This window comes from Cibotium barometz, chromosome 5, assembly GCF_041138505.1.
Source record: "Cibotium barometz isolate CiBa-2024 chromosome 5, ASM4113850v1, whole genome shotgun sequence".
Classification (NCBI taxonomy): Eukaryota; Viridiplantae; Streptophyta; class Polypodiopsida; order Cyatheales; family Cibotiaceae; genus Cibotium; species Cibotium barometz.
In genome coordinates this window covers 49,415,895-49,442,493 of record NC_141050.1, presented here as the reverse complement: position 1 = coordinate 49,442,493, position 26,599 = coordinate 49,415,895, and the positions used below count along the sequence as shown (strand labels likewise).

At 43.7% G+C, this 26,599-nt stretch overlaps 1 protein-coding gene and 1 long non-coding RNA gene across 20 annotated transcripts in view; both read right to left on the bottom strand.

Moving 5' to 3' along the window:
* The window catches only part of LOC147638586 (ENHANCER OF AG-4 protein 2-like), a 37,928-nt gene that overhangs the window by 2,115 nt on the left and 9,214 nt on the right, over positions 1-26,599 (bottom strand). For 10 of the 19 annotated variants that reach the window (XR_015265925.1, XR_015265931.1, XR_015265929.1 and 7 more), the window contains exons 7-11: positions 3,206-3,314; positions 3,005-3,117; positions 1,463-1,650; positions 273-1,300; positions 1-127 (exon numbers count right to left, since the gene is read on the bottom strand). The exon at positions 1-127 is cut by the window's left edge and continues 125 nt beyond it. Coding sequence is in view for 2 of the 19 variants with exons in the window: in XM_086798506.1 (XP_086654632.1) it covers positions 1-127; positions 273-1,300; positions 1,463-1,650; positions 3,005-3,117; positions 3,206-3,314 (1,565 nt within the window). In the remaining 17 variants the exon portion in view is untranslated. The remainder of the gene's footprint in view (positions 128-272; positions 1,301-1,462; positions 1,651-3,004; positions 3,118-3,205; positions 3,315-26,599) is intronic. The other 9 variants (XR_015265937.1, XR_015265934.1, XR_015265939.1 and 6 more) reach the window with 1 other exon arrangement.
* LOC147638587 (uncharacterized) lies at positions 4,284-5,592 on the bottom strand. Its single transcript, XR_015265528.1, has 2 exons — positions 4,796-5,592; positions 4,284-4,647 (listed from the first exon to the last, which is right to left on the bottom strand). It is a non-coding gene; the product is annotated as an uncharacterized LOC147638587 (long non-coding RNA).

The following is a 26,599-nucleotide window of genomic DNA, read 5'->3' as shown; positions in this document are numbered from 1 at the left end:
TGTGCTTGTGGAGCTGGGCCACGAGCATATTCTGGCCTAGGCCTTGAGTCGTGGGATGGATACTTTTGGCTATGAAGGATCTCATCCTGTGAGGTGACTTGACCTGTCATCAGAACTCTCTCAGAATCTACAGATAAAAGTTTAATAAATCAACATAAGCGACCACAAAGAATGATACTTTTCTTACTTTTCCCCTACCCAACCAGTGCTGTGAGTACACTAAATGCATTTTATAAACCTAAACGTCCCAAACCAAAAACGGAAAACCTCACCTGTAACTTCAGATGGAATGTGCCCCTCTTCAAACCTTCCCCTGCCAAGATCACTATGCAAACGGCGGTGTTCACGCTCACTGTGTTTTACATGCAGCAAGCTTTTATCTTTCTCAAAAGAAGGGGAAGAAGATTGTGCCTTTGAATTTCCATAACGAAGTAGCCTGGGAGGTAAAGGTGGCGGAGACGGCAGGCGGGAGTACTGTGTTTGAGAGTAAGCACCTCTGCGCTGAGCTTGATGGCCTTGAGTAGCATTGTGGGAAAGATGCCCGCTAGAAGTGAAGGACTGAGAAGTATGTGTCATCATAAAGCTTGTAGGAGAGCCATATGCAGATTCCTTGTTTAGAATTTGTGCAGCCCCTGGAGATGAGTTTTGCATAATGTTTTGCGCAGAATATTGTTGCTGATGATGATGCTCATACCTATTCTCATCGCTGGTCAATCCATGAACTTGATGCATTCCTATCAAGGATAGAACAGTCTGTTGCTCTCTGCACATAGCATTACCAGAACCTAGTCCTGATTGTGGCACAATAGGTGAGAGATGAGAAGAGGGTAAGCTTGCAAAAGAAGAAGAGGATCCATAAGAATGCACAAAAGGTGAAAGATAAGAGCTTGGAGGGGGGGAAGCAGGAGGTGGTGGAGGTGGAGACAAAGGAGGAGGTGGAGGAGGAGGTGGTGGCGGTGGTGGAGAATCAGGCAATGGCGGAGGTGATGGAGGTGGGCAATCAGGAGGGGGTGGTGGAGGTGGTTCTGCAGGTAAGGGTGGTGATTGAGGCCCTTGTGAGACAGAACCATTTCTCATGCTACCCTCTGGCGAGGCATCCTCCATCTCAAGTTCACCCTCCACATCTTCCAATATATGTCTGTGTTTCTCAAGTGGAAAAGGAAATACATCAATAGTCTCCTCTGCCTCGTCAGCAGTAGATTGAAAGAAACCTTCAGCCTGTTTTACACCAACAGAGGGGTCTTCATCATCCTCAAACATGCGAGAACACAGAAGACCAGTCAGACCGAACGTTGCATTGCTGTTACAACAATTAAACGCAAAATTTGTCAGAACCAGTCACAGCACTATACATTATCTTTACTATAAATATCACAAATTAATCCTAGTCAAGAATCATTGCTTTAAAACTGGGGCCCTTGGTTTTTTTTTAATGCTAGATCAAGCTCTCCTCCTCGCTCACCTTCCATATTCATCCACATACATTCCCTCCATTTCCCTGATTGGATCATCTACAGCACGTTCAAAGCGAGCAGGTCTTCTAAGTGAGACGCCACTTGCTTTGTCATCATTGTGAGACTCCAGCTCATTCATGTAATTCCTCAAAACAGACTCAGGCATGACTTTCCGCAAGCTCCAGAGCTTCAATACCTGCCCCAAAAGTGAAACACATCAATACACAACCTTGTAGTTCGTATAATCTCCAGCAATCACACAACTAGCAAACCACCAGCAAGTTCCCCCCTTTTAACCTAGCCTGATTCCTAGTCCCCTTGCATCTTTTGATGCATGTGTCCCAGATATCTCTATTAAGCTTCCAGTGTCTCAGTAGACCTGAGGCTTATGTGCATGCAGCCACACTGCTAGAGAACCTGACACGTATGTAAGACACTAAGAGCAACTGCAGGTTATTGTATTATGTATATTAAGATGCCCACTGTAGCACTCACATCTCCACATGCAAACCACAGTGCTGAGGTCCTCAAGGATAAACAGCCAATTTCTGTGTATTTTTTTCCCACGTGTGCTTCACCGCCACACAGCCTAGTTTCAGAACGTCAAGGCAAATGAAGAACTGAAGATTTTGAGTAAAAATATGGAGAAGGAGAGAGTTGAAAATCATATTAGCTAGAAGGATCAAAGCAAATGACTTATTCCATGATCAAAAGAGGGGACAGCGATAAGCCAATAATTATGGAAAATTTCAAAGCATTAAAGGCTGATTGCAATAAGAATTCCTCACATCAAAGTGAGCTACTAAAGCAATTTAAGCCCAAGAAGTCATTAATAACACACACCCCCGGTGTGTCACAGTCGGTCCCCGCATGGTATTTTGCTACGCCGGGTGTTTGTTACTGATCAGATTTGAGCACCCTATCATGTACTTCATTCATATGACTTTCTCTAGCACTAATGTCTGCCATACTGGCTTTTCTCTCCCCCCCATATGAAATTAATGATAGATCTTTTTGAGTCTATTACCAAGGTCCAAAAGGAACAAGCTTTATAATACAATAATGGTTCCTAATGACTCCTTTAGTAGTTGTATTGCTTTGGAACCCCTTGAAAACTTAGAAGGAAACTTATACTTCAGATCTGAGTTAGTCAGAGCAAATGAGCACTATGACCCATTGGGTGTTCACGTTTGGTTAACCTGATTGGGACTTGTTTGTAAACGTTTGTCTAAGATAGTTGGTGAGAAAACAATTGAAGTATTTTCCCTTCAAAGCAGCTAGCAACAAAGAAAAAACTAACCACCACCACCCACAAAAATGACCAGAAGCTCTGCAGCACAACCAGGCTCCCAAAGGGAAGTTCAGATTTTTTATGCCACATGGCTCTTGACACCATGAAAGGAAGTTCACAGCTCAACTGCCACCATATGTAAAAATCTCCCTTACAATCACTAATATACTTTAGCATAGAATGTCAATAGCATGTGCAAAAACTTAAAGCCTGCTTCTTAAAAGTATATCTACACCAAATCAAGACATTGCATACCTACCTTCAAACACTGCCGCCGATTCTCACGAGCCACACTTCCCGGTGGTGCAGCTGCATGCAGTAGGCGAGGCAAAGCAGCTTGCACAGCTAGAGGATACACTGCTCCTCCAGCACCTGTAAATTGGCACATGATGTATATTTGTACGTTCAGCATAACATTAACAAGAGTACCAATAATAAGAGTATATAAAAGAAAACATACCCTGCATACTCCCAGAAAGCTGTGTGATTGAGTCCACAAGAAAGAACAAATCTACTCGGCGATGAAAGCTTGGTTCATTTTCTAGTCTTTGAACAATGAGGTCTACAACCTGTTTCAAAGTCAATACGTCATTATTACATAGAAGCCGGGTACGGGACGGGACATATAACACGCGTACTGGACGTCTTTTACAACAGACTGAAATATACGTCATTTTTTTAAAAATATATTTTTAAGGGCCTAGGGGTATGGTCTTGTCAAGTAGATCATAGATGATAAATATTAAAATCAAAAATGAGTCTATCTTGACTTCTAAGCAAAACAGTACTAAAGATTTAAGAACTTCAATCTTCAAAGAGAAGTCATGTAAAAATTGACAATTGTATTTATGCACATTGCATGTGCCATGCAACATAAGACTATACTGCAACAACATTAAAATTGTGAATGGACATTTGAAAAATTGAATGACAAAATAAAAAAGCTTCGAATTACACGAAACATGTAACACCATTGATTTCAAGCAAGTATGATCCATGGTTCATAAATCATGAATTATAATCAGGACTCACGAATCACAATTCAACATTCAAGAATTAAAATACCAAGCCTCCAATTCAAATGACATAAATAATAGAGCTATAAAGGCAGCTCTTGAGAAATTACAAAATATCATAAATATCCAGATTTCAAATCCAAAAAAAAAAATAAGTCAAGACTAGAAAAGCTAGAAAGATGCTCGAGCCTCAGAGTCTTGGGCTTCACTCCTCAGAGTCTGAGCTATCATTATGTCCTCCATGGTCATGCTCATCCTCCTCACTGACACTCCAATCGCTAGCCGGCTCCGGCTCCGGCTCCGGCTCCGGCTATGGTGGTGGTCCACGACCTAGCAAGTGTTGAAGTCGTGCTCTCTCGGTTGCAAGAAAATCCCACACTTCATCGTCTTCATTTGTAGCGTGCACCAATTCTTCCATACGAATCTCGACCTTGAAGAAATTAGGGTTGATCTCAATTATGGATTTTGTACGTTCCCTCTTTCGAAGGAGCCGTAGATTAGAATTCACAAACACTAGGCGTTTCAGCTGTGCAGGTTTTTTTTTTTTGGTGTGTATGGCTGCAAACAAACTCCAATTTCTCTCACAAGCTCCAAATGAACAATCTTGTGAGAGAACCCTTGAGGCAATGTGTTGCAGCTCAACACAATCTCCACCGTACTTTTCCCACCAACTAACGGGCTTCACATGTGCATCTCAAAGACTCGCTCGTGCTTAGCCAAAGTCTACATCATGTCCATCTCGAAACCGTAAAAGCTGAGTCTCAAGAAGATCGATCTGCCTCCACTCTAGTAGTGTATTCTCTCCATCCTGGATTGAGCTCACGGTCATGTCTTTGACTATCTTGCCTCCCATCTTGTTTGCCATATCTCCTTGATTTCATCCCTTCTAATAAAATTCAAAGCTTAAAGTAAAAATCGAGCTTTGTGCAATAGCCCATGGGCCTTGCATGTAAATTTCTCATGAATGGCACATAAAAATTTAAAATAGATACACTACAATTTACAAACTCCATAGCTATGAGCATAAAACATACCTATTATCGTTGAAGAGGTTGCATGCGTCAAAGGCGGCGCCCACCTTGTCCATGAACTCGTAGATGATACCCATGGTACACCCCTCTGAGTCACTAAGCCGCAGTGCAGCAATCAAAGGCTCCATAAATCCGACAATGCTCTCAGCATCATGCCAAAACACAGCCTCATAAATGATGTCCTCAACTTCTTTCCTTCTGGAGTCCGACTCCCATCCCATGCAATCCACCTGTCATCTGCAATCGTGCGACGTAAACCACGGGGACATTTCACCAACTTTTGCAACACTATGAAGAGGTAGGCAAAGCGAGTGCTTGAAGGCTTGGCTAGCTCTATCTCACAATTTGCCCTAAAAATCCCAAAAGCTCGTTGCTTTCTGCATACAAAATTGACCATAAACTCTGCCTTCTTGACTACGTCAGCCACCCATCCAATCTTTCCCACATCCTCTATGAGTAGGTCAAGAGAGTGTGATGCACAAGGCACCCAACAAATGTGTGGAAAATCCCTCTCCACAAGAGTACCTGCAGCCTTGCAATTGCTTGCATTGTCTGTGATGATTGTGACCACATTTGCGTTTCGCACCTCCTCAATTGCCACCTTCAGTTGCTCATAAATGTATTGAGCTGTATGAGCCTCTGCGGAACCATCAATGCTAGTCAAGAAAGTAGTGCCTATGCAACAAGACACGAGGATGTTGATAAGAGGTCGTCGTTGGGTGTCTGACCATCCATCACATAGTATGGTGCACACCCATGCAGCCCTAATTGGGGCCAGCTCTTTCTCAATCTCTTCTACCTCCGCCTTCAACTCCTTAGTGCGAAGAGTCTCATAGGATGGGGGCTTAAAGAAGACCCTGCATCTGCCACCGCACTCATCATATTCAAGAAGGCAAGCTTTCGTGCATGGTCAAATGCCACGTTACACTCAAAGAAATATTGCCTCACTCTTCATCTAGCATTTTCATGCTTGAGCTTGCTCCAACCTTGTTGCAACGGCCTATTTGACACATTGACATGCATGTGTAACATTACCTCCATAAGCACTCTATGGATGAGATGTGACATGAGCCCGAGAAGAAGCAGCAACCGATGGAGCTTCCTGTTGGAGCAAGGTTGGGGAGGAATCTCCAATGGAAGGTGGCGCCACCAATACCTCAATGTGGGCTCTCTTTGCAGCACGGATGGTAGCTGGATCACCACCAATTCTCAAGATTACATCATCTAGAATATCCGTCGTGCAACAAGCAACACCTTTCTCGAGAAAGTTGAGAAGATGGGCTTTCACTCACAGTGCAGTCCCTATGTAGACATTGTTGCAATGCTTGCATCTCCAATTAATGACCTTGTTTCCCTCCTTGTTTTCAATCACCTCCATCCAACCGAAATTCCTTCCATGATGAAAGAAATTTGGGCAAATTTGGGAAAATTGGGACAATTGAAAAAAAATTTAAAAATTAGGAGAAATTGGGAGAAAATAAAAAATCAAAAACAATTGGGAGAAATAAAGAAATTAGGGACAATTGGGGGAACTTAAGAAATTGGGAAAAATCAAAAAAATTTGAAATATTTTAAGAAATTTGGAAAAATTGGGAACAATAGGGGGTAGGAATTTGGGGGAATTCGGGCCAATTTCAGAAATTTGGCAAATTGGGGATAATTGGAGACAGAAAATTGAGGAAAATTGGGCCAATTTCAGAAATTCAAAAATTTTGGAGGAATAAGAGAAATCTGAGAGAAATTGAACAGGAATTGACAAAAGAGGAGGAGGAGTGAAAAAGTAGAAAAGGAGAAGAAAGAGAGAGAGAGAGAGAGAGAGAGAGAGAGAGAGAGAGAGAGAGAGGTATTAACGTTGATAGAATGCAACACGAGGGCATATACGACCAACCGTGGGACTTGAACTCGGGTGGATCATGGCCTTTATAAGGGCCCTCGCACTAGCCAATCTGCCCCACTTGTGGGTGGCAGAAGGGTTTGCGTGTTGTGTTGGCACTACATTTGAGTATGTGCCCAGAATGTCTTCACGTGGAAACAAGACATGGGTTTTCATGCTGGGCCAGACCAGATGTTTAATGGGAAAACAAGTCTCCCGATGTTTGCTGAAATAGGTCTTTGTTTTATGTGGAAACATGTTTTTGGGTTTCTCCAGGAGATATGTCACATGCAAGCAGCGGTTACAGGAGTGGACACATGTTTGGTATAGCCTTGCTACTGATTGGACAGGGGACAGGGAATCCATGACTGAGATGGATAGTACCCTTGGAAGGTAGAGAGGAAGTGTACAGGTGTGTCTACTGTATGGTATGTTGTGCTGTCATGCGAGTTCTCTTTTGAGAGGGTTTGGGAGTCTTTTGATGTGAACAATGGCTGGACTTGTTTGTGGATGCCAAGTGGATATGAAGCCATGACGCAAGTCTTTGCAGGCTTCAGGAGTCCTACTATGACGGCAAAGTTTCCAGCCTTATTGTAATCAAAGCTCTCTTATAATCAATTAAAGAAATACCGCAAGGAACACCACTGCGTTTTGGGGACAATCGGTGTCCATGTACTGTTTGCAGCAGCACTCTAGCTCCCCCTGTTTGTTTTCCTTTTCTAAGCCTTCAAAGGTATTGAAATGTTTTGTGTACAAGTTTGTTTTGCACCGCCCTTTGGTTTTGCCTGAAGACTGAGGCCAATTTACACAGAGAGATGCTAGGTGAAAAGATACAGGGGAGAGGAGAGCTGGAGCTCTTGCAAGCACACACACACTCACACAAACCCTAGAATAGAACACACAAGGTAAGAGACTGGAAATTCTTCTTCTTCACACAACAAAAGAGGTCTACAATGAAGATAAAGTGACTAACACATATAATAGAGTAAATACAAGCGATCCATAATGTGAACACACTAAGAGGAGTGGGTAGATGTGGACCAGTCAGTGTAGTCCAGCTGTCAAATCTCTGGCAAAGATATGTCGGTGCCAACTACCAAACCCGCCAGTGATATAAATGTCGAATGGTCATGCAGGCGCCTCGTGAGTGTCAGCTCATGTTGAGCTTGACATCTCAACACTCCCCCTCAAGCTCAACCCCAGCTCATGGACTCCAAGCATATCTCGAAATCTGCGAAGTTTCTCAACTCCCAAGGCCTTCGTGAAGATGTCAGCGACCTGATTCTGTGTGCAAACGTAGGCCAAGTCGCCTACCAAGACTCTCTCCTGATAAAGTGGTAATGTATCTCAATGTGTTTTGTCCCCGCATGAAAAACTAGGTTCCTCGCCACCTGTATACTGCTACGATTGTCACAATATATGACAACCTTTCTCTCCACATGTAACCCCAAATCAACAAGTAGCTTGCGTAACCAAGCTACCTCACATGCTGCCACTGCAGCTCCTCTGTACTCTTTATACTCGACAAGGAAACTGTGGGCTGCTTCTTGCTGCTCCATGTCACAGCAGTACTCCCCAATGAAAACATAAATCCACTGGTAGATCTCCTGTCTGAGATGCTACCTGCCTAATCTGCATCTGTGTACCCATATAGCTCCAATGGTACACCTGCTGCATAAAACAATGCATAATCAACAGCGGTCCTCAAGTACCGAAGTGTGCGTCGCACACTGTCAAGATGTGGTTTGCGCGGAACATGCATAAACTGGCTCTCTAGGCCAACAGTGTAACTCAAATCTGACCTTCTGATCGTGACATACCGAGATTGGCTTAGAATCAGCCATCCCATACTTGGACAACATGTCCAAGAGATATTGTCTCTGTGACAGCCAAATATCCTTAAGTGTACGAATGACCTCAATTCCCAAAAAGTCGTGCAAATCTCCCAAATCCTTCATCTCAAACTTCCTTTTGAGAAGACTTTTCACATGCTCAATCTCTTCCAAGTTATCACCCCCAACAATAAGATCATCTACATAGATGGTGATGATCACAATACTCATATCACTCTTGCGCACATACAAAGAGTGATCTGCATCTACCATATCAAAACCAATAGTGAAGATACTCAACAATCTTGTCATGCCATGCTCGTAGAGCTTGCTTCAGTCCATACAAGGCCTTACGAAGCTTACATACATACTCTAGGTGACCTATATCCTCAAAACCTGGTGGCTGATCCATATACACCTCTTCTTGTAGGTCACCATGCAAGAACGCATTTTTTACATCCATCTGATATAAAAACCAGCCTTTAGCTGCAGCCACCGCAATCACAACTCTCACAGTTGCCATCTTTGCAATTGGGACAAATGTCTCCTCATAAATCAATCCCATGTGTCTGCGCATATCCTTTGGCTACTAATCTAGCTTGTACCGGCTTATGCTACCATCACTATTATGTTTCACCTTATACACCTACTTACAGCCAATAGCTTTCTTGTCTTCAAGCAATGGCACCAAATCCCAAGTCTCATTTCCATACAATGCATCCATCTCCTCATCCATAGCTTTCTCCCAACACACATTTCCAATAGCCTCATCAAAACATGTGGGTTCTGCAACCTGCACAACTTTTGCCATATAAGCATAGTAATGTGCCACAGAACCATCATAAGTCAACCCTGCAGAGGGTTTTTGACTCTTCCAGATCTTCGTAACTTTGTATTCATGGCTTCCATAGCCTTCTTCACACCAAGTGTCCTCATTGCTGGAATCCCAAGCTCCTCATCAAGGCTCATCTCCGAACCACTAGAATCTCTATCAAAAAGAGAATGTCCTGCAAAAATATCAGACATACCAAGAGGCTCAACCACTTTCTCTTTGCCTTTATGTTCTGTACGAACTACATTTTTAACACTGGTATTATGACGCAGCCTGCCACTCCATGGTCTATCAACAGAATCACTGGATGAGAACTTTCTTGGTCCACTCAATGACTATGGTTGCTAACTTGCATTCTGTGCAACCTGTTGGGTTTTATGCTGTGTATGCACCTAGAGGAGTGCTAGTGATCATCAGTAGATTACTGGGGCACTTTTTGCTTCAGTTAGTGGAGGTTTTTTCCCCCAGTTCAGCTTAGTTTCACTTATAACAGTTTATAAGTGTTTTGGTCCACCCGGCACACTTTATGGCCGGACATGTGAACACATCTTTTAGGTCACTTCATTATGTGGCTATTGTACTTCACATTATCATACTGAATACAACAAGAGTCGTGCTCTCTCTCTCTGCTCTCTACGTTTGTGTTTGCAGTACCTCCAAACCCTAACCCTAACAGCTGAAAGCCTTCATTTGGTATCAGAGCAACCAGGTTGGCCTGCCCTTGCCCTGCCCGTACTGTTCCACACCACCATCCGTACAGGCCATCTTCATTAGCTTCGCCTGCAACTGCCCGTACAGCTTCGCCTGCAACAGTCCGTACCTTTGCAGCTGTCCGTACAAGTTCGCCGACAGCTACACAGCACCGTACAGGCTACTGTCCTGCTCCGTACACTGTGCCTGCCCGTACTGTTTCACACCTGCGCAGACAGCGCCGTCAACCTCCGTACACACCTGCGTAGACAGCAGTACTGTCCTGCGCAGACAGCCGTACAGCTGTCCGTACAGGCGACCTGCACCTGCATCATTCCGTACAGGCGACCTGCTGCGTACCTGTTTAGTACCAGACGACTGTACCTGCTGCGCATATTTGAAGTCAATAGTCGACTGCAGCTTCCGTACCTGCTTCCGTACAGTACCACGACTGCAGCTACTGTGTACCTGCACAGTACAGTCGACTGTACTTGTTCCTTACAGGACACCAAAACTTGCTCCGTACAGTTGTGGTAAGCTTTACAAGTTTTGAAATTTGGGCATTTTTCTCTGTGAAAATCTTCTGGCAAATACAGGCAGATTTTCTTGCAAAGAAATCTCTATAGGTTTCTTGCAAGGTTTTGGGTGCAGTAACTTTGGGCATTTTTTGGGCATTTTGGCACTGTGTAAGCCATTTGTGCTGCTCTACTCAGTCAGTGGTGCATTGTTTTGCACATTCAGAGGATTGAGAGTGCAGGCATATTTGGGTTAGCTATATTCAGTGGAGTACAGTTGCTTTCAGGGTTCTTGCTATTGGGGTTTTTAATACACAGGTACAAAATTGTGCATTGGCATAATGGCAAATCAACAGCAGAGTGATGTATTCACGTATTTGTCTAAGGAAGACAAATTGGACGACACGAACTACTCCTTGTGGAGTTTTATGCTGAGAAATGTGCTCGTGGCAAAACGTCTTTGGGATTTTGTTAGTGGTGATGAGCCACGTCCAGGTCCATTGGCTCCAGAGACTCCTCCCCAAGGGGGTGCTCGTGGACGAGGACAACAGGTACAGGCACCAAGTCAACCATTGCCTGTTCAAAAAACAAATGCTCAGAAGACATGGGATGCCAGAGATGCACAAGCCTTGTCACTCATTGCATTGTCAGTACAGAGGTCTATTATACCTCATATTCGTTCAGCTGGCTCTTCACGGAATGCATGGGTGACTTTGGAGCAGATGTATGCTTCTCGTAATGAGGCTCGGATCTTGTTTTTGAAAAGAGAGCTGGAAAATCAAAAAATGCATGAAGGAGATGATATGTCTAGCCACTTAAACAAGCTGCAGGATTTGAGAGAGCAACTCATCAATGTGGATGAGATTATTCCTGAGACACAGCTTGTGTCCACCATCTTGAACTCTTTGCCAAGATCTTACTTGGCTTTTCATACCTCTTTGAACCTCAGCAAGAGGAATGCTATTGAACCCCTTAAGTATCAGGAACTTGTTGCTCTCTTGCTACAAGAAGGGCAAATCAGGAAGAATATGAATATGAACACAAGTGCTGAACAAGCATTTACTACAGGTCAAAAGGGGAAAGGCAAATCTCAGCCAAAGAGTTCAAATCAGAATTCAGGTGATGGTGGTTCATCTCAGGATACCAAGAAAGGTGATGGACAGTCCAAGAAGAAGGGCAAATGCCATTACTGTAAGAAACCAGGTCACTACATCACAGAGTGTAGAAAGAGAATTGCCAAAGAGAAGGCAAAAGAATCTGGGATGTCTGTAAATGATGCCTCTAAAGCTTCTCCAGAGACTGCTTCTTTTGTTGAGGACAGGGATTACTGTTTCTATACATGCAGCTATGATGCCTCTTGGTCTTCGCAGGCACTCAGTATGACAGAGCATGCATGTACTTGGTATTTTGATAGTGGTGCTTCAAAGCATATCACATCTCGCAGGGATTTGTTTTGTCATGTAGGCCCTGCCCCTGTTGGCAAAACTGTTCAGTGTGCCAACAATGCTTCATATCCAATTCGTGGCATTGGGGAGATTCAGCTCACAGCCATTGATGGCTCTATTCTTCGCCTTACAGATGCCTTATATGTACCAAGGATAAAGAAGAATTTGTTGTCCATTTCTTCTTTAGCAAACTGTGGTATGCAAGTCCACTTTGATGATGACAAATGCATGGTCAGAGACAAAGCTAATGCTTTGACCTTGATGCTTACTGGTACATTATGTCATGGACTTTATCAGTTGGATGCATTTCAGCCAGTGGATCAGTCTGCTTATAATGCATTCACTCTTACTCCAGCTATGGTTGATGCGGAGTTATGGCATGCTCGCATGGGGCATGTAAATTTTGGTAGTCTTATGCTTATGCAGCGACATAACATGTTTACAGACCTACCTCTTATGAAGAAGCCTCCAGATCACATATGTGAAGGATGTATTTTGGGAAAAATGCATCGGTTTTCCTTCCCACGTGATCAGGCTCTACGAGCAACTGCAAAGTTGCAGCTTATACACAGTGATCTTTGTGGTCCCATGCAGACGAAGTCATTAGGAGGTTGCTTCTATTTTGCTACATTTATTGATGACTTCTCTCGTATATGTTGGGTCTATCCGTTGACACAAAAATCACAGGTATATGATGCATTTTTGGCCTTTGTAGCATTTGCTGAAACAGAGTCAGGATGCAAGGTTAAGACTCTCCGTTCTGACCGAGGGGGGGAATATATGTCACACATGTTGAATTCCTTTCTTGAGAGTAGGGGTATCAAACATCAGTATACTACTCCTTATACTCCACAGCAGAATGGGGTTGCAGAAAGGAAGAATCGGTCACTCATGGAGATGGCCAAATGTATGCTAAAGGCAAAGAAGCTACCACATATCTTTTGGGTGGAAGCTGTCATGTGTGCTTGTCATATTTTGAATCGATGTCCCACAAAGGCATTGGTTTCCATTACTCCTTTTGAGGCTTGGCATGGCCGCAAGCCTTCGGTATCACATTTTCGTACTTTTGGGTGTCTTGCATATGCACACATACCCAAAGAGTTGAGGAGGAAGTTGGATGATAAAGCCACAAAATGCATTTTTGTTGGGTATAGCCGTGAAAGCAAGGGCTACCGGTTATATGACCCACTATCCAAGAAGATATTCACTAGTCGGGATGTCATTTTTGATGAAAAATCGAAAATATCCATGGCTGGTTATGATGCAAATCAGGCTGAAAATGATGTGTTTGAAGGTCTACTACCTATGGAGTTTCGTTCCACAGTTGGTGATCCAACTCATGAGGGTACAGGACAGCCAACAAATCATGAAGGTGGTGCAGAAATTCAGCAGCAAATTGAGCCAAAAGCTGAACCAAATATGGGGCAGCAAGCACCACAAGTCAGACACATACCTAGGTGGTATTTGAGGACATTACAAGAGAGCCATCTAGAGGGTCCTCTTGCTGGTCGTACTCGTAGGGAGACAAGGACCAATGAGCATGCACACATCATGGATTTGAATATGGTTATGGCAGCCAGTTTACAGGATGATGATGAGCCTGATTCATTTGTGAATGCACGAGACAACGTGCATTGGAATAAAGCCATGCAAGATGAGCTTGATTCTATTAAAAGGAATCAAACATGGGATTTGGTTGATCTGCCCAAAGGCAAGAAAGCCATTGGTACTAAGTGGGTCTATAAGTTGAAAAGACATGCAGATGGATCCATTGACAGGTACAAAGCCCGTCTAGTTGCAAAGGGCTATGCACAGAAGAAGGGCATTTGCCATTGATTATGAGGAGACATTTGCTCCTACATCCCGTATGTCGACACTTAGGTGTGTCATTGCATTGGCTTCACATCGTAGTTGGGTTGTTCACCAGTTGGACATTAAGACTGCTTTCCTACATGGGGACCTCGAGGAGGAAGTTTATGTATATCAGCCCATAGGTTTTGCAGAACATGGTCATGAAGGGAAAGTATGCAGGCTGAAAAAGGCCTTGTATGGTTTGAAACAAGCTCCACGAGCTTGGTATGCAAAGATAGATGCTTTCCTACTCACTCAAGGCTTTGTGAACAGTCCATCAGAAGCCACTTTGTATGTAAAGAAAGAAGAGAAAGATCTACTGGTCATCAGTCTTTATGTAGATGATCTCTTGCTCATGGGATCAAATGATGACAAAAATGCAGCTTTTAAAGAGATACTGCAACAGACATTTGACATGTCTGATTTGGGGCTCGTACACTACTATTTGGGCATACAGTTTGTGGAGGATAACAGTGGCATTTGGTTGTTGCAATCTCGGTATGTTGCTAAACTTCTGGAGAAGTTTAAATTTCAGGATTGCAAGCCTATTAGCACTCCTATGGAGCCTGGGATGAAACTGTCACTACAAGATGACAGTATTTCCTTTGATGCCACTACATATGCTCAGGCTGTTGGGTGCTTTATTTATTTGTGTACTACACGGCCAGATATTCAGTATGCCGTATCTCAGTTGAGCAGATTCATGCACAACCCGCGATTGTCACATTGGCAAGCTGTGAAGCGTGTATTCCGGTATTTGCAGGGTACCTTGTCTCTTGGATTGCTTTATCCTGAGGGGGGTGACATGCAGTTATACGCTTACAGTGATTCACATTGGGCTGGTGATTTTGATACCAGACATTCCACTAGTGGAAATTGTTTCTTTCTTGGCTCTTCATGCATTTCTTGGCTAAGCAAGAAACAAACCACAGTGGCCACTTCGTCTTGTGAGGCAGAGTACAGAGCCGCCTACACTACTACTGTTGAGTGTGTTTGGCTGCGTCGTCTCATGACTGATATGGATATTTCAGTAGAGGAGCCTACACCTATCTGAATGCACAACATCTAGTACAATCCTGCTCACATTTCTATCATGTGCAAATACATGTTTTGTTTGCTTTCCAAATTGACATGCTTCACAAACTTTCTGCATACCTTCAACTTTAAACTTAGGCAACTCTGTCACAATTTGTTTAGTCTGAATAGACTTCATTCTTTGCACATTTACATGCCCAATTCTCTTATGCCAAATGTCTGCATCTGCAATAACTCTTGAACCATTTACAAACATTGCAACACTCACTTCAAGCATATTCACATTCAATGTAAACATTATGTCCACTCTGTTGCCCTTTGCAACTAACCTGCACTTATCTTTGAAGTCTTCTATATAACATCCATCAAGGTTAAACCGAATCTACAACACATTCAGTGTCTGGCTTTCACTCTTCTGCTTTCAGCACTTCGCTCTTCGTTTTGAGTGCGCGGCTCTCAACCTTCAACATTCAGCACTTTGCTCTGCATTCAGAAGTTTGCATTTTTGTCTACTATTTCCTATCTTCGGCAGTCAGCGCTTCGCATTCCGAGTTTCGCAATTGGCCAGGGTTACTTTTATGGCTGCGGTTTACTTTCAGCAAATCAGATTACACGTCTACCAACTTCGAACTACTGACATTATGTCCACTTCGGAGCTGCTGACGCCACGTCATCTTTGGACTCGTTGACGCCATGCCAGCATCCAACCTGCTGATTCAATGTCAGCTTCCGGTCAGCTGAATCTGACTTGCTGCCCCCCCATCCGACTTCGCACCTGTCAATTCAGCAATCTGCTTTTGGTAAGCACATCCCTCTACCGACATTTGAAGTACCTTGACTCCCTTGCAAGTAATCCATGTGCCAGATACACTTCAGTCTGTATATTCCTTTGTTGTGCAACATGTCCGGGAACACCAATGAATTGTTCGGCATGCTGTTCATTGAGGACAAGTTGGATGGAACCAACTCTCCCATGTGGGTATATACGATGTGTCATGTTCTCGTGGCTAAGAATCTGTGGGTATATGTATCGGGCGCTGACACCCGGCTTGCTGGGCCCACATCTGTTGTCAGCACGCCCTTTGGATCCGTTGTTGGAACTAGTGACTCTGATTCTAGTGGCAGTGTACAGCCTGCACCTGGTTCTCCTACACCGGAACAACTTAGATGGGATGCCAAAGATGCACAGGTGCATGCACTTATTGCCCTCTCCTGCAAACGGCAAGTTATTCCTCACATTCGATCATGTTCCTCCGCTAAGAGCGCATGGTATGTCCTTGCCTCTATATCAAATCCGCAATAAAGCCCAAGTTGCCTACCTTCAGAAAAAGCTCAACTTGGAGCATATGACAGATGGGAAAACATGGGAACTGTTGGGATTGGGAGAAAGGATTGCCAGAACTATGGAGAACCAGCTTTTTTGTCACCATGGTTTGTGCTCCTGAATGGCACCAGTTTGTGTGCATAGCACATGTTTCTATGCGAGACACTAGTTTCTTGTGCATGGCACTTATTTAAGTGTCTTAGCACCTGGTTGATGATTTTCATTGACATATGATTATCTCATTGATATTGGTGATTAAGACACAATTGGCTCTTGTGCCTGTGTCTAGCATATCTTCCATGGAATTCTCGCCCATTTATTTTGGGACATGATTTTGATATTGGTATTATGGAGACTTATTTAGTCTCACCCATTTCTTTGGGACATGGATTCTTCAGATATATTGAATTTTTGAGACTGTCTCATCTCGCCCACTTGATGGGACATGATTATATCTTGAATATATGGCTTGAAGCTTAAAGTTGCGGACAACTTTTAAGAAGTTGGGGACGATGTCACCAGCCTGGACATTTCCCAGTATGAAAGGAGTCTGTACTGTACCAACTGTATCAGCCATTGTACCTACTGTACCGACTGAATGGAGAGTTGTACTTGCTCTACCAGCTCTATTGCATGAAGACCCGTGGTTTTTGGGAAAGAATCAGTACCCACACGGAGGTATATGGATTATGTTGTTGGCTCAGCATTTCTACAGCCTATGTTCCGGCTTGGTAGCCTCGTGTTGGGCTGTGTTATGGCATTTGTATATGGATAATCCGGCGTCTCTCGTGGGGAGAGTAAGGCCCTCAAAGCTTGTACATGATATTATTCTCCTTGGGTAATAAAATACTCCAAGGGGAGGGAGGGGGGGGGTCGGCCCATTCCGGCCTCTATGCGGTGTCACACGTGGATGTTTTGTCCAGCCTTTATGTTTCATGCAAAGTGATGATGATGGATATATATGTTAAGGCTGTGGCCATGTTTAAATGTTTTAATATGCATTGATGGTATCAACAAGTGTGTCAAAGGCCCTAGTCCCCCGGGCACCCGCCGCGAGTTACACATCACCACTTCAGTGGGCTGCAGTTTCTTCTCTTCAGGGCGCCAGTTTGCAGCTTGTAGGCAGCCTAACAGGGGTGTTTTTTCTGGACAGCATATCTGCCCATCTTGACGACACCTTCCAGGGGTTCTAAGGCATTTTTTTCAGGTCTGGACAGTCCCAAACAGGCTGCGTTTTTTGTCTGTTTGGGCTTGCTTTCCCAGCCCTGATCTTTGAGCTCTCTGGGCTCCCTTTTGCCTATCCTTTCTGGTTATCTTGTACCCCCTGATTGTTCTCTGCAGCGGTTCTTGGTATGAGGTTTCAGCGTTTCCATATTCAGCCCCTTATACCTCTGCGTTTTCAGATTTGCAGCCATGGTTGCTGCGTTTTTCTAAACCGATTTTGCTGGTAGCTCTACCTTCACTTGGGCTTCATCTGTAGGACCCGAAGGTACCTTCTCTTCAGCGTTTTTCCTAATAGGAGGTGTGGACACTGGTTGGCCTGAATTTTCAAGTTTGTAGCCCTTGTTTGGCTGCGTTTTCTTCTCCAGTGGACACAGATCACTTGTTGCAGAGGGGGTTTCTTGATTGGATTGTGGCTTTGGGAGCAATTTGGTACTTGAGGAGGATTCTGAATTTCAGATTTCAGTCAGCGTTTTGCTGATTTTGGAGCATCTATACCTGTGTTTTGTTCCTGGCCTACACCGTTTCCTGGTTTCTACATGTTCCTTGCCTTCTGTTGGCGGTGGAGTGCTATTTTTGCTGGATAGCAGGGTTTTGGCTACGTTTTACTTCCCACAGGAGTTTTCTACACTCAGAGGGGGCCTTTCTCCAGCTACTTCACTTGAGGATCAGTTTCAGGAGCTGTGTTGTATCTGTGGAGACTTTCTTCTTTGATAGGAGTTTACAGTTATTTGGAGGAGAGCAGTGATCTTTTCAAAGATCCTGAGCAGAGTTTATTTTGTCCGAGCTTGTGTTCTTTGCAGTATTTGCATAACAAGGAGGGTGTTTTGCACTTTTGCGGTGTGATCTTTTCACATGGATCCTTTATTTGTTGCTGATTCTTGGGATCTGGTTCTACTTCTGGACCAGTCTTCAGCTATCTGTGATGCTTTTGAGGACTTTGTTACCACTACAGTTTATATTCCTGCTTCCCTTCCTCATTGTGAGGAGTCTATCTCTGCCTCTCTTTGTGATGCTTCTGAGGATGCCCCTCCCCCTACCAATTCTGCTGGCTTGTTGTTTTGGAGGATGGTTTTTTGGGCGCGGTGGGATGCTTTGGATCTGTGGTTGCTAACCGTGTGCCTGGGGCACAGTGGTACTTCCAAAGTTTTTTGGATTTGGATCAGAATCGGGTTGGGCTTGTACCAGTCCGACGACATCAGTTTTCAGAGGGGAATGTGGAGTCCTTTCATCTTGCGATGCGCACCTCAGTGGTGTGTACTTATGTACAGCATTGGGCAACTTATGGTACTGAGTTTGAGCAGATGGACTCCATCTTTTCTACAGAGTCTTTACATCTTGCGATGCCGACCTTTTCAGAGGATGCTTTTGTACAGCATTTGGCTACTCTTTGTATAGAGTTAGAGCAGTCTGACTCTATTTCTTTTGAGGGTTCCAGTGAGGAGCAATTTGCTTCTCCCAGGATTGATTATATACAGGATCTGATCTTGGTTGGTTATGAGGTTTTTCATACCTTCTCTAGGCTGGATACACGACATTCAACTTCAGGGAGTGTTCTTACACTTGGGTTTGAAACCAGTATTTGGAGCAGCACGTCGCAGCCTATATGATTGTTTTCTGCCAGAGGAGCGGTGTACCTGGTAGCTTGTTCTGTTGCTTTTGTAGCTGAGTTGCTAAGGAGATTGCTTGTGGAGCTTTCTTGGTACCTGTTTTTGCAATCTTTCATGTTTGAACGAGGACGGCGTCTCTGGCTTCTTGGAGTTTGCTCAACATCCGGTGCTGAGAGGGGGTGTTAGATATCATCCCCTACTTGCTGGCTTCCTATCTGGTGTCCTATTTTAGCCTCTAGGGCTGACCATGTTAGTCAGAGGGGCTGGTCACCCCTCCCTCATATTTCACTGCTTGCATTGCTTGCCTAGCTTGTCTAGCTGCAGTCCCTCACTTACGAGGTTCTCCCCTCTTGCTCGAGACATGTATTCCTTTTGGTGATGATATTGAGAGCAGGTTCTCACCTGTGTTTCCTCTCCATCTTTCTCTCTCACACTCTCTCCTGTGTTTCCACTTTCCCTTCTTCCGCTGCACATTCTATCAAAAGGGTGTTTTTGCGTACTTGATTTTTGTACGGAATCATGTTGAAGAAACTAATGTTCTTCTTGAGAAGGATTTGGTTCAGCCAAGCTCTTATGCATATTGTTCATCCGTCCTCTTGGTTCAAAATAAGGATGAATCTTTTCGTATGTATGTGGATTATAGAGCTTTACATAAGCTCACCACCAAGAATCGGTTTCCAATTCTACGCATAGATGATATCCTTGACAAACCAGTGCCATGTCCAAGGCTAGTGCACTCAACCCACGAACTAGGCATCCAGCAATCCTGAGCTTTGGATAACTATCCCATCAAAAGCTAAAACCTTTGCCTCGACAGAACCCTATAAATCCGCACATGTGATACATCTTAGCGTCCCATACCACTAGAATATACCCCATATACATTTTACAATCCAACACTCCTCAGCTTGCAAGTCTTTCAAAAGTTTTCGTAAGGTTGCTAGCAATCTCTTTGAGCATACAAACGGAATCTTCTCGAGAGAATAAATCTACCTAAGAAACCTACTAATTCAATATCAGCATAATCCGGTCCGAATCTAGATCTCTACAAAATATATGTGCATATGAATGGAAGTAATCTTAGAGTTAACTTTAATCTCGATGACATGAGCTCCCTTAGACTTTTGCTTTTTCTGTGCTTGAGTGCAGCTCCCTTTCCAATGGCCCATTTGGCCACAAATACAGCTTCAGCCCTCCCAAACGTTCTAGAAGCTTTGCTCGGTCCTTTGAGTCTTCTTGGAATTGGGTTGACTCGAAGTCTGAGTTTGATTCTGATTCGTGGAAGCCTTCAGAAACCTAAACTTTCGTTTAGGTTTGGAATCTAATTCGGTGTTGACTAAACTCTTCTGCTTCTGAGCAACAACTCAGAGCATGTGATGGCACTAATTTGATTCATTGTTTCAACCTCTTCACCGGTGTATATCAAATACTCATCTCATAAAACACATCCCTGCTCACTCGCATCTCACACATAGTAGGGTTGTTATAGCATCTATAACATTTTATGCTCAAGGAAATAACCAATTAATATACATTTTTCTATCTTGGGATCCAACTTACATAAGCAATGCACCCAAACACTTGCCAAATTTGGTCTTCTGACATTAAATTTTTATTTAGGCTTCATGACATGATATAAGCTGCAGTGGGCGTCATGTTCGTGATATAAACTGCAGTTGCTACTGCTTCAGCCCAAATATAATGAGACTCCATAAAATACACCCACACTTTCCTAGTATGGTCATCAATGAAAGATACATAATAATGGCATCCTCTAATTGATGTTGTCTATGTTGGTCCCCAAACATCAAAAAGCACCATATCCAAAGATCATTGATTTAATACTTATCATGCGGAAATGTATACTTAGCATGTTTGCCCAATTGACACACTTCACATAGTCTCTGCATTCCATCCACTTTGAACTTTAGCAAACCTATAACAATACTTTAGACATGCATATTCTACTTTAGACATGCATATTCATCAATGTCTCTGCATTCCATCCACTTTAAACTTTAGCAAACCTGTAACAATACTTTGGACAAGCACATTCATCAATAGCTGAATATTGACATGTCCAATGCATTTATGCCAAATATCAATGTCTGCAATCCACCTCAGCCTCTGTCTCCTCTTGCCTCTAGAGTAGCCTCTTTCACATGTTTGCGAGTTGGAATCCTAATGTTGTTGTCCATGATTCCTGTTTCCATATCGGCCTTCACCTCAACCTCCAGATGAAGATCTACCTCTGTGTCTGTGTAGAAGACATGCTCCTGCATATTAGTGGAGGATGATTTATTCCCAACATTCATCTCCTCACTCATCAAAAGAGCTATAAGATCTTGAAAGTTTGGAAAATTTTTCTGAGTTCGGATAGATGTCTAAAACTGATCATAGCCTTTTCCAAGCCCATTCAAAGTGATTGACACCAACGGGTGCTCCAATAAAGGCAAGAGCATTTGCAAGCCCTTTAATATTCAATGAGTAATCATTAATATATGGCTTATTCCTTTGAATTTATGCAACTCTTACTTTAACAGCATCTTGCTATACCATTAGTACTTGTGCTATACAACTTAACCAAGGTGACCCACCTATCTTTAGGTGTCGTTTCATCTTGTATATGACCAATCATAGAATCGGACACACTAATAGAGAGCCAATACATGCGCAGAAGCTATGTGTCTTCTTTTAGTACTAAACACCTTTCATAGGAACATCTTGATGTAAAACACAAAGAAGAGAGAGAGAGAGAGAGAGAGAGAGAGAGAGAGAGAGAGATGTATTTTTCCGTATATTCATATAGTACAAAAAGGCAACATGTTTCTAGCAGCCATAGACATGCCCCAAACCTAATCTAGACAGCCATAGAGATGACTCAAAAGGTGTCGCGTGCACACCTAGTAGATGTCCAAGTGACATGGCATTCTAGGCATTCATAAACATTTAGCAGAGCATTCTTGGCATTAAGCAAAGGCATTCAAGCATTATCCAAGCAGGCCCCTGTATGACTGCCGGTAGAGAGAGAAAACAAGGAGAAGGTGTCATCTGTAGATGAAGGTCCTGTACGGCCAATAAAACCAGAGAGTCGCACAGCTGTCCTCTCCTCCCTATCCCTTTTTGCGCATCCCTTCTCCCCCTTTTCATAGAGTCGACCTCCTCTATTTACAGCATGTGCTAGCTTTTCCCTTAGCTAAAAGTGGCCTTCCCTCATAAAAATATCCAAATTTGTGCTTTCTATAGCCGATCACTCTATAAATGACCAAACTTATCATCTTTAGAGTCCAGATTATAAAAAATACCTCATAAAACGTAGGTGTCTGGCTTTTATTGACTTTTTGAGCCATGCCCAAATACTAATATGTCGACCCCTTTTGGGCCGACTGCTGCAATCCAAGTGTCCAAAGGCCTATAAATAGGCGCAGATGCTCATTGTGTTAACCATTCATTCCACTAGGGAATGGGTCCTAGTTTAGGACAGATTTTGGTGTATTGCACCTTTTATGTAAGGCAGCCTATGGCTATAGATATAGGTACCTTTTTGTACCATAAGAATATACTGAATTTTCCAACATATCTCTCTCTCTCTACTCTCCCTTCTGTCTGCGTCTTTGCATCAGCATGTTCTCAATAGTGTTTAGGGCTGAAAGAAAACTCCCAGAGCTTCTGCATGTTACAATATATCCATGCTTCCACATGTTTTCCCTCCTGTGTTTTATCCCAAGCTTTTGCAAATCGCTTTTTCTCATGTGATTTCTTCCACACTTTTGCCAAATCATTGATTTTTAGGCTTTTTTTTCACTATAACCTTAGTACCTACAAAACTAAGGTTAACACACACAATAGAATAATAACAAATTAAAAGGCTTCATTTCATTTCCACGCTTAAAAATCCTTGCAATCCAACTTGGGGATCCTCTTGTGACTTGTCCCAACTTAGGGGCATGTCACTCCTCTTCAAACTTAGGGGCAAGTTCCTTTGGATCCAACTTAGGATCAGACTTCTTCCTCCTCCACGTTCCAACTTAGAAACCAGTTGCTTCTATTCCAACTTATAAATGAACCTTTGCCCAAAGTGAATACTTCACAACTCGTGACATCCATAGTTTTGACAGATCCAAAATGATCATTGTCATGACCCTGTGAAAATGGAACAGCACAAGTGTGGGCATGGTGGTTACTGAGCAAAAATATTAAATGATTCACATTTGGGGTGCCCGGATAGAGAGAATGACGTGTGGACATCTCCGGGTGTGAAGGGGGGAACAAGAACATTAATATTTTAATGTTTTATTCATGGGTTGCCCCTAGGCCTAAGTGGCCCCTAGGGAACTTTAATAAATATTAAAGTTGGGGCCCTAGGACAATTTTGGAGAGAGGCCACTCCACTTGTGGAGTTACACGCCTCTCTCATTTCTCTCTCTCTAGCTTTTTGGGGAGCCGTGCAAGTTTGCAAGCGTGGAGAAGAGGAGAAGGCTGGTCGACTGCATACGTGGGCTGCTGTAGGTGTTTGGCTGCATACAGAACTGCTCTATCAAACAGGCCGTACAGTTCTGGCCGTACAGACCCAAGGGCTGCAGGCCGTACAGAGCTTGTGACTGCTGCAGGTACAGGCGGCGCCGGTCAGGCAGCTGACAGTAGCAGTTTCAGGCAGCGCAGGCAGGTACAGCTGCAGGTACAGTCCACGTGGCAGCTGTACGACTACTGGTACAGTTGTACGAACAAGACAGGTGCAGCGACGCTGGACAGGACATGTGCAGGCTGCGTTGACAGATACAGACAGCAGGCGGCTGCTGTTTGGTACTGACCAGTACAGTACAGACGCCTGTAGAGACTGTACGGACAGGTACAGTAGGGTTCTGCTGGCCTGTACGGACAGGTACAGCTGGTTGCAGATCTGTTCAGACCTGAACAGTAGGGAGCAGTGCATCTCCAGCTGCAGGCAAAGCTTTCTCAGAGCTTAGTTGGTGAAAAAGTCAAGTGGTTGCAAGGAGGAAAAGTAAAGACAGTCTCTGGCATGTACACACTGGTACAATTGGCCTCACGAGTGCAGAACCACGTGCTGATTTGGTAAGCTCTGAACTTGTCCATCTATCTTTCTTTCCATTGGCTTATGTCTGTTGTAGAGTTGTGCTATCTGGCCCTTTGTGAGAGGAGGGGTATGGCAGATTGAAAGGGTGGAAACAGAGTTTGGACAGTGGATGTATGTTTGTGCTGAATTGTGGAACCATGTACATGGGATATGCCAGATGTGTGCTCAAGGCTGCCCTGCTGAATGGTCTTGGCTGATCAAAGGGAAACACAGAGTGTTGCTTTTGTGGGACACAGATCTGTGTGTGAATCCTCTGTGCTAAGAGGTCTTGTGGGCTGCCAAATTGGACATACAGGTGTATTCTCCTGGCTGGTTTTGTTGTACTCAGCTTTACATCTTTTTGAATTTGAATAAAGAAATACCGAAAGGGGCGCCAAGCTTTGGGGCCAACAGGTGTCGTTCTCATTTTAGATTTGGGGCACTCTAGCTCCAATTAAATTTGTTTTTATATTTGGACTACAAGTGGAAGGGTGACTGCTAGTCTACCGCACTTTGGTTTCTACCAGAGGCCGGAATCAATCATAATAGGTGACATCGTACTTAGCCTTGAAAGATTGACACTGCCTTCTTTTGAGAAAATATCAAGGTCCAAAGCCGACACTAAACCTATTACTAAAGGTCCACTAGAGGTGGAAGTGCAAGAAGATACAACCAAAGTCGATTATTTTCCACAAGGAAAGGAGAATAAAAGGAGAGGAAACTTCCCATCGACAAATGCAAACTGGATAGAAGGCACATAAAGGCATCACCCACCACATCAAGACACCACAAGTTACTAGGCGTTTCTAAAAATGTGTTTCCTACATATGCAATAAGTTTCATAAAAGTTTCATATTAGTGGGGAAGGGTCAATTTACGCAATTGCTCACACTTCACATGCTCTTTGCAGGAAGAAGAAACAACTCCTTGATGAGGAGCTACAAGAGGGATAGCAAACTTGCATCAACAAACTTGTTGAGGACACTAGAAGATGAGCTTTTGTTTTTTTCCAAAATGGGAGTAATATGTTTGAAAGACCCATTGCCTTGATGATGGGAGAGACTCAGTTTAGTCTATCACTTGGTGGACCGTGGGAGAACTAAGACATTGGTACTCCAAACCTAGTAAGCCCAATGTTTCTCTACTCTTTTATAAATGATAATTGACCTTATATGATATCATATATGACACACTTACTTATGTTGCCAAAATCACTAATTTCTCTTGGGCCTTGTTTGTAGAGAAGGATTGCCTTAAGAGGGTCCTCTCACACGATTGCAGTTCATGACTATGTGAGAGGAATTGGAGTACAAAGTTGTATTCCACACAAAGAAGAGAAACAAGCTCTCCATGTCACAAGTTATGACATAAGCCCCGTGGATATTGCGTACAAGCTTTTGGGAAGGGAGATTATCCAATACAAGTATGAAGTGCCCGACTCATGGATATTGTGCCTAGAACACGATGTAAATCACGCAAGTGGAATTGGTCGTGCATGAATCACTCATGGCAAGCCTCGAAGCCTTGTGAAAGGATTCATGTGTGAACAGTGGCCAAAAGATGGGCATTTTAAGGTGTTTGAATCATCTTAATAATGAGTGGACTCGTTATAAGTTGGGCACCTAGGCTTTCACATTCATTTTTAAAGGGTGAACATTTTATTACATGGACACCCCGTGAGTAATGGTTTTTATGTCAGAATATGCAGCGGAAATGATAACCAAACTTGGGTAGACAAGAGCAAGTAGACTGCAGAAAATAAACAGCACAAGAAACACAGAGAGATAGGTGTGTAAACTCTTCTCTATACACAAGATCCCGAGAAAACTGAATGAATAAGTGGTGGGGGCAAGGGGCCTATATATATGCCCCTGGGAGAGCAGTCGGCCAGCATAAAAAGTGCCCACGACTGCATAACTGCAGTCGGCCAGCAGAAAAATGCCCACGACTCATCTGTGTGCAGTCGGCCAGCAGCTGAAGCCCACGCATCACCTGTGTGCAGTCGGCCAGCCACAAGACTGCTGTTGGGACAGTCGGCCAGCTCTGGAGTGCTCCTGCCACCCTCTGGCAACCCTCCCCACCACTAGAAAAAATGGAAAAAAATAGGGAAAAATACGGGGAGTGAAGAAAAATGATAAAACACCTTATACAGGGCGGGCACACCCACAACAGAGGCCCTGGTGTATAAATATAGACAGGAGATGACTTCTAACACCCCCTCTCAGCTCCTAGCTGTGAAACCAACCCAAGGGAGCTGGAGTGCCGCCTGAGCGTAGCCTGAGGTAGAGACTTCGTGAAGAGGTCCGCCGCATTGTCCTCCGTTGAACAATAAAGTAGCAAGATGTCACCAGCCAAGATCTTCTCACGTACAAAGTGATACTGTATCTCTATATGCTTGGTCCGGGCATGGAAAACCGGGTTCCGAGCAATAGCTATACAACTCTAGTTATCGCACTAGATGACTGTGGGCTCCCTCTGTGGAAACCCAATCTCGCCTAGCAGCCT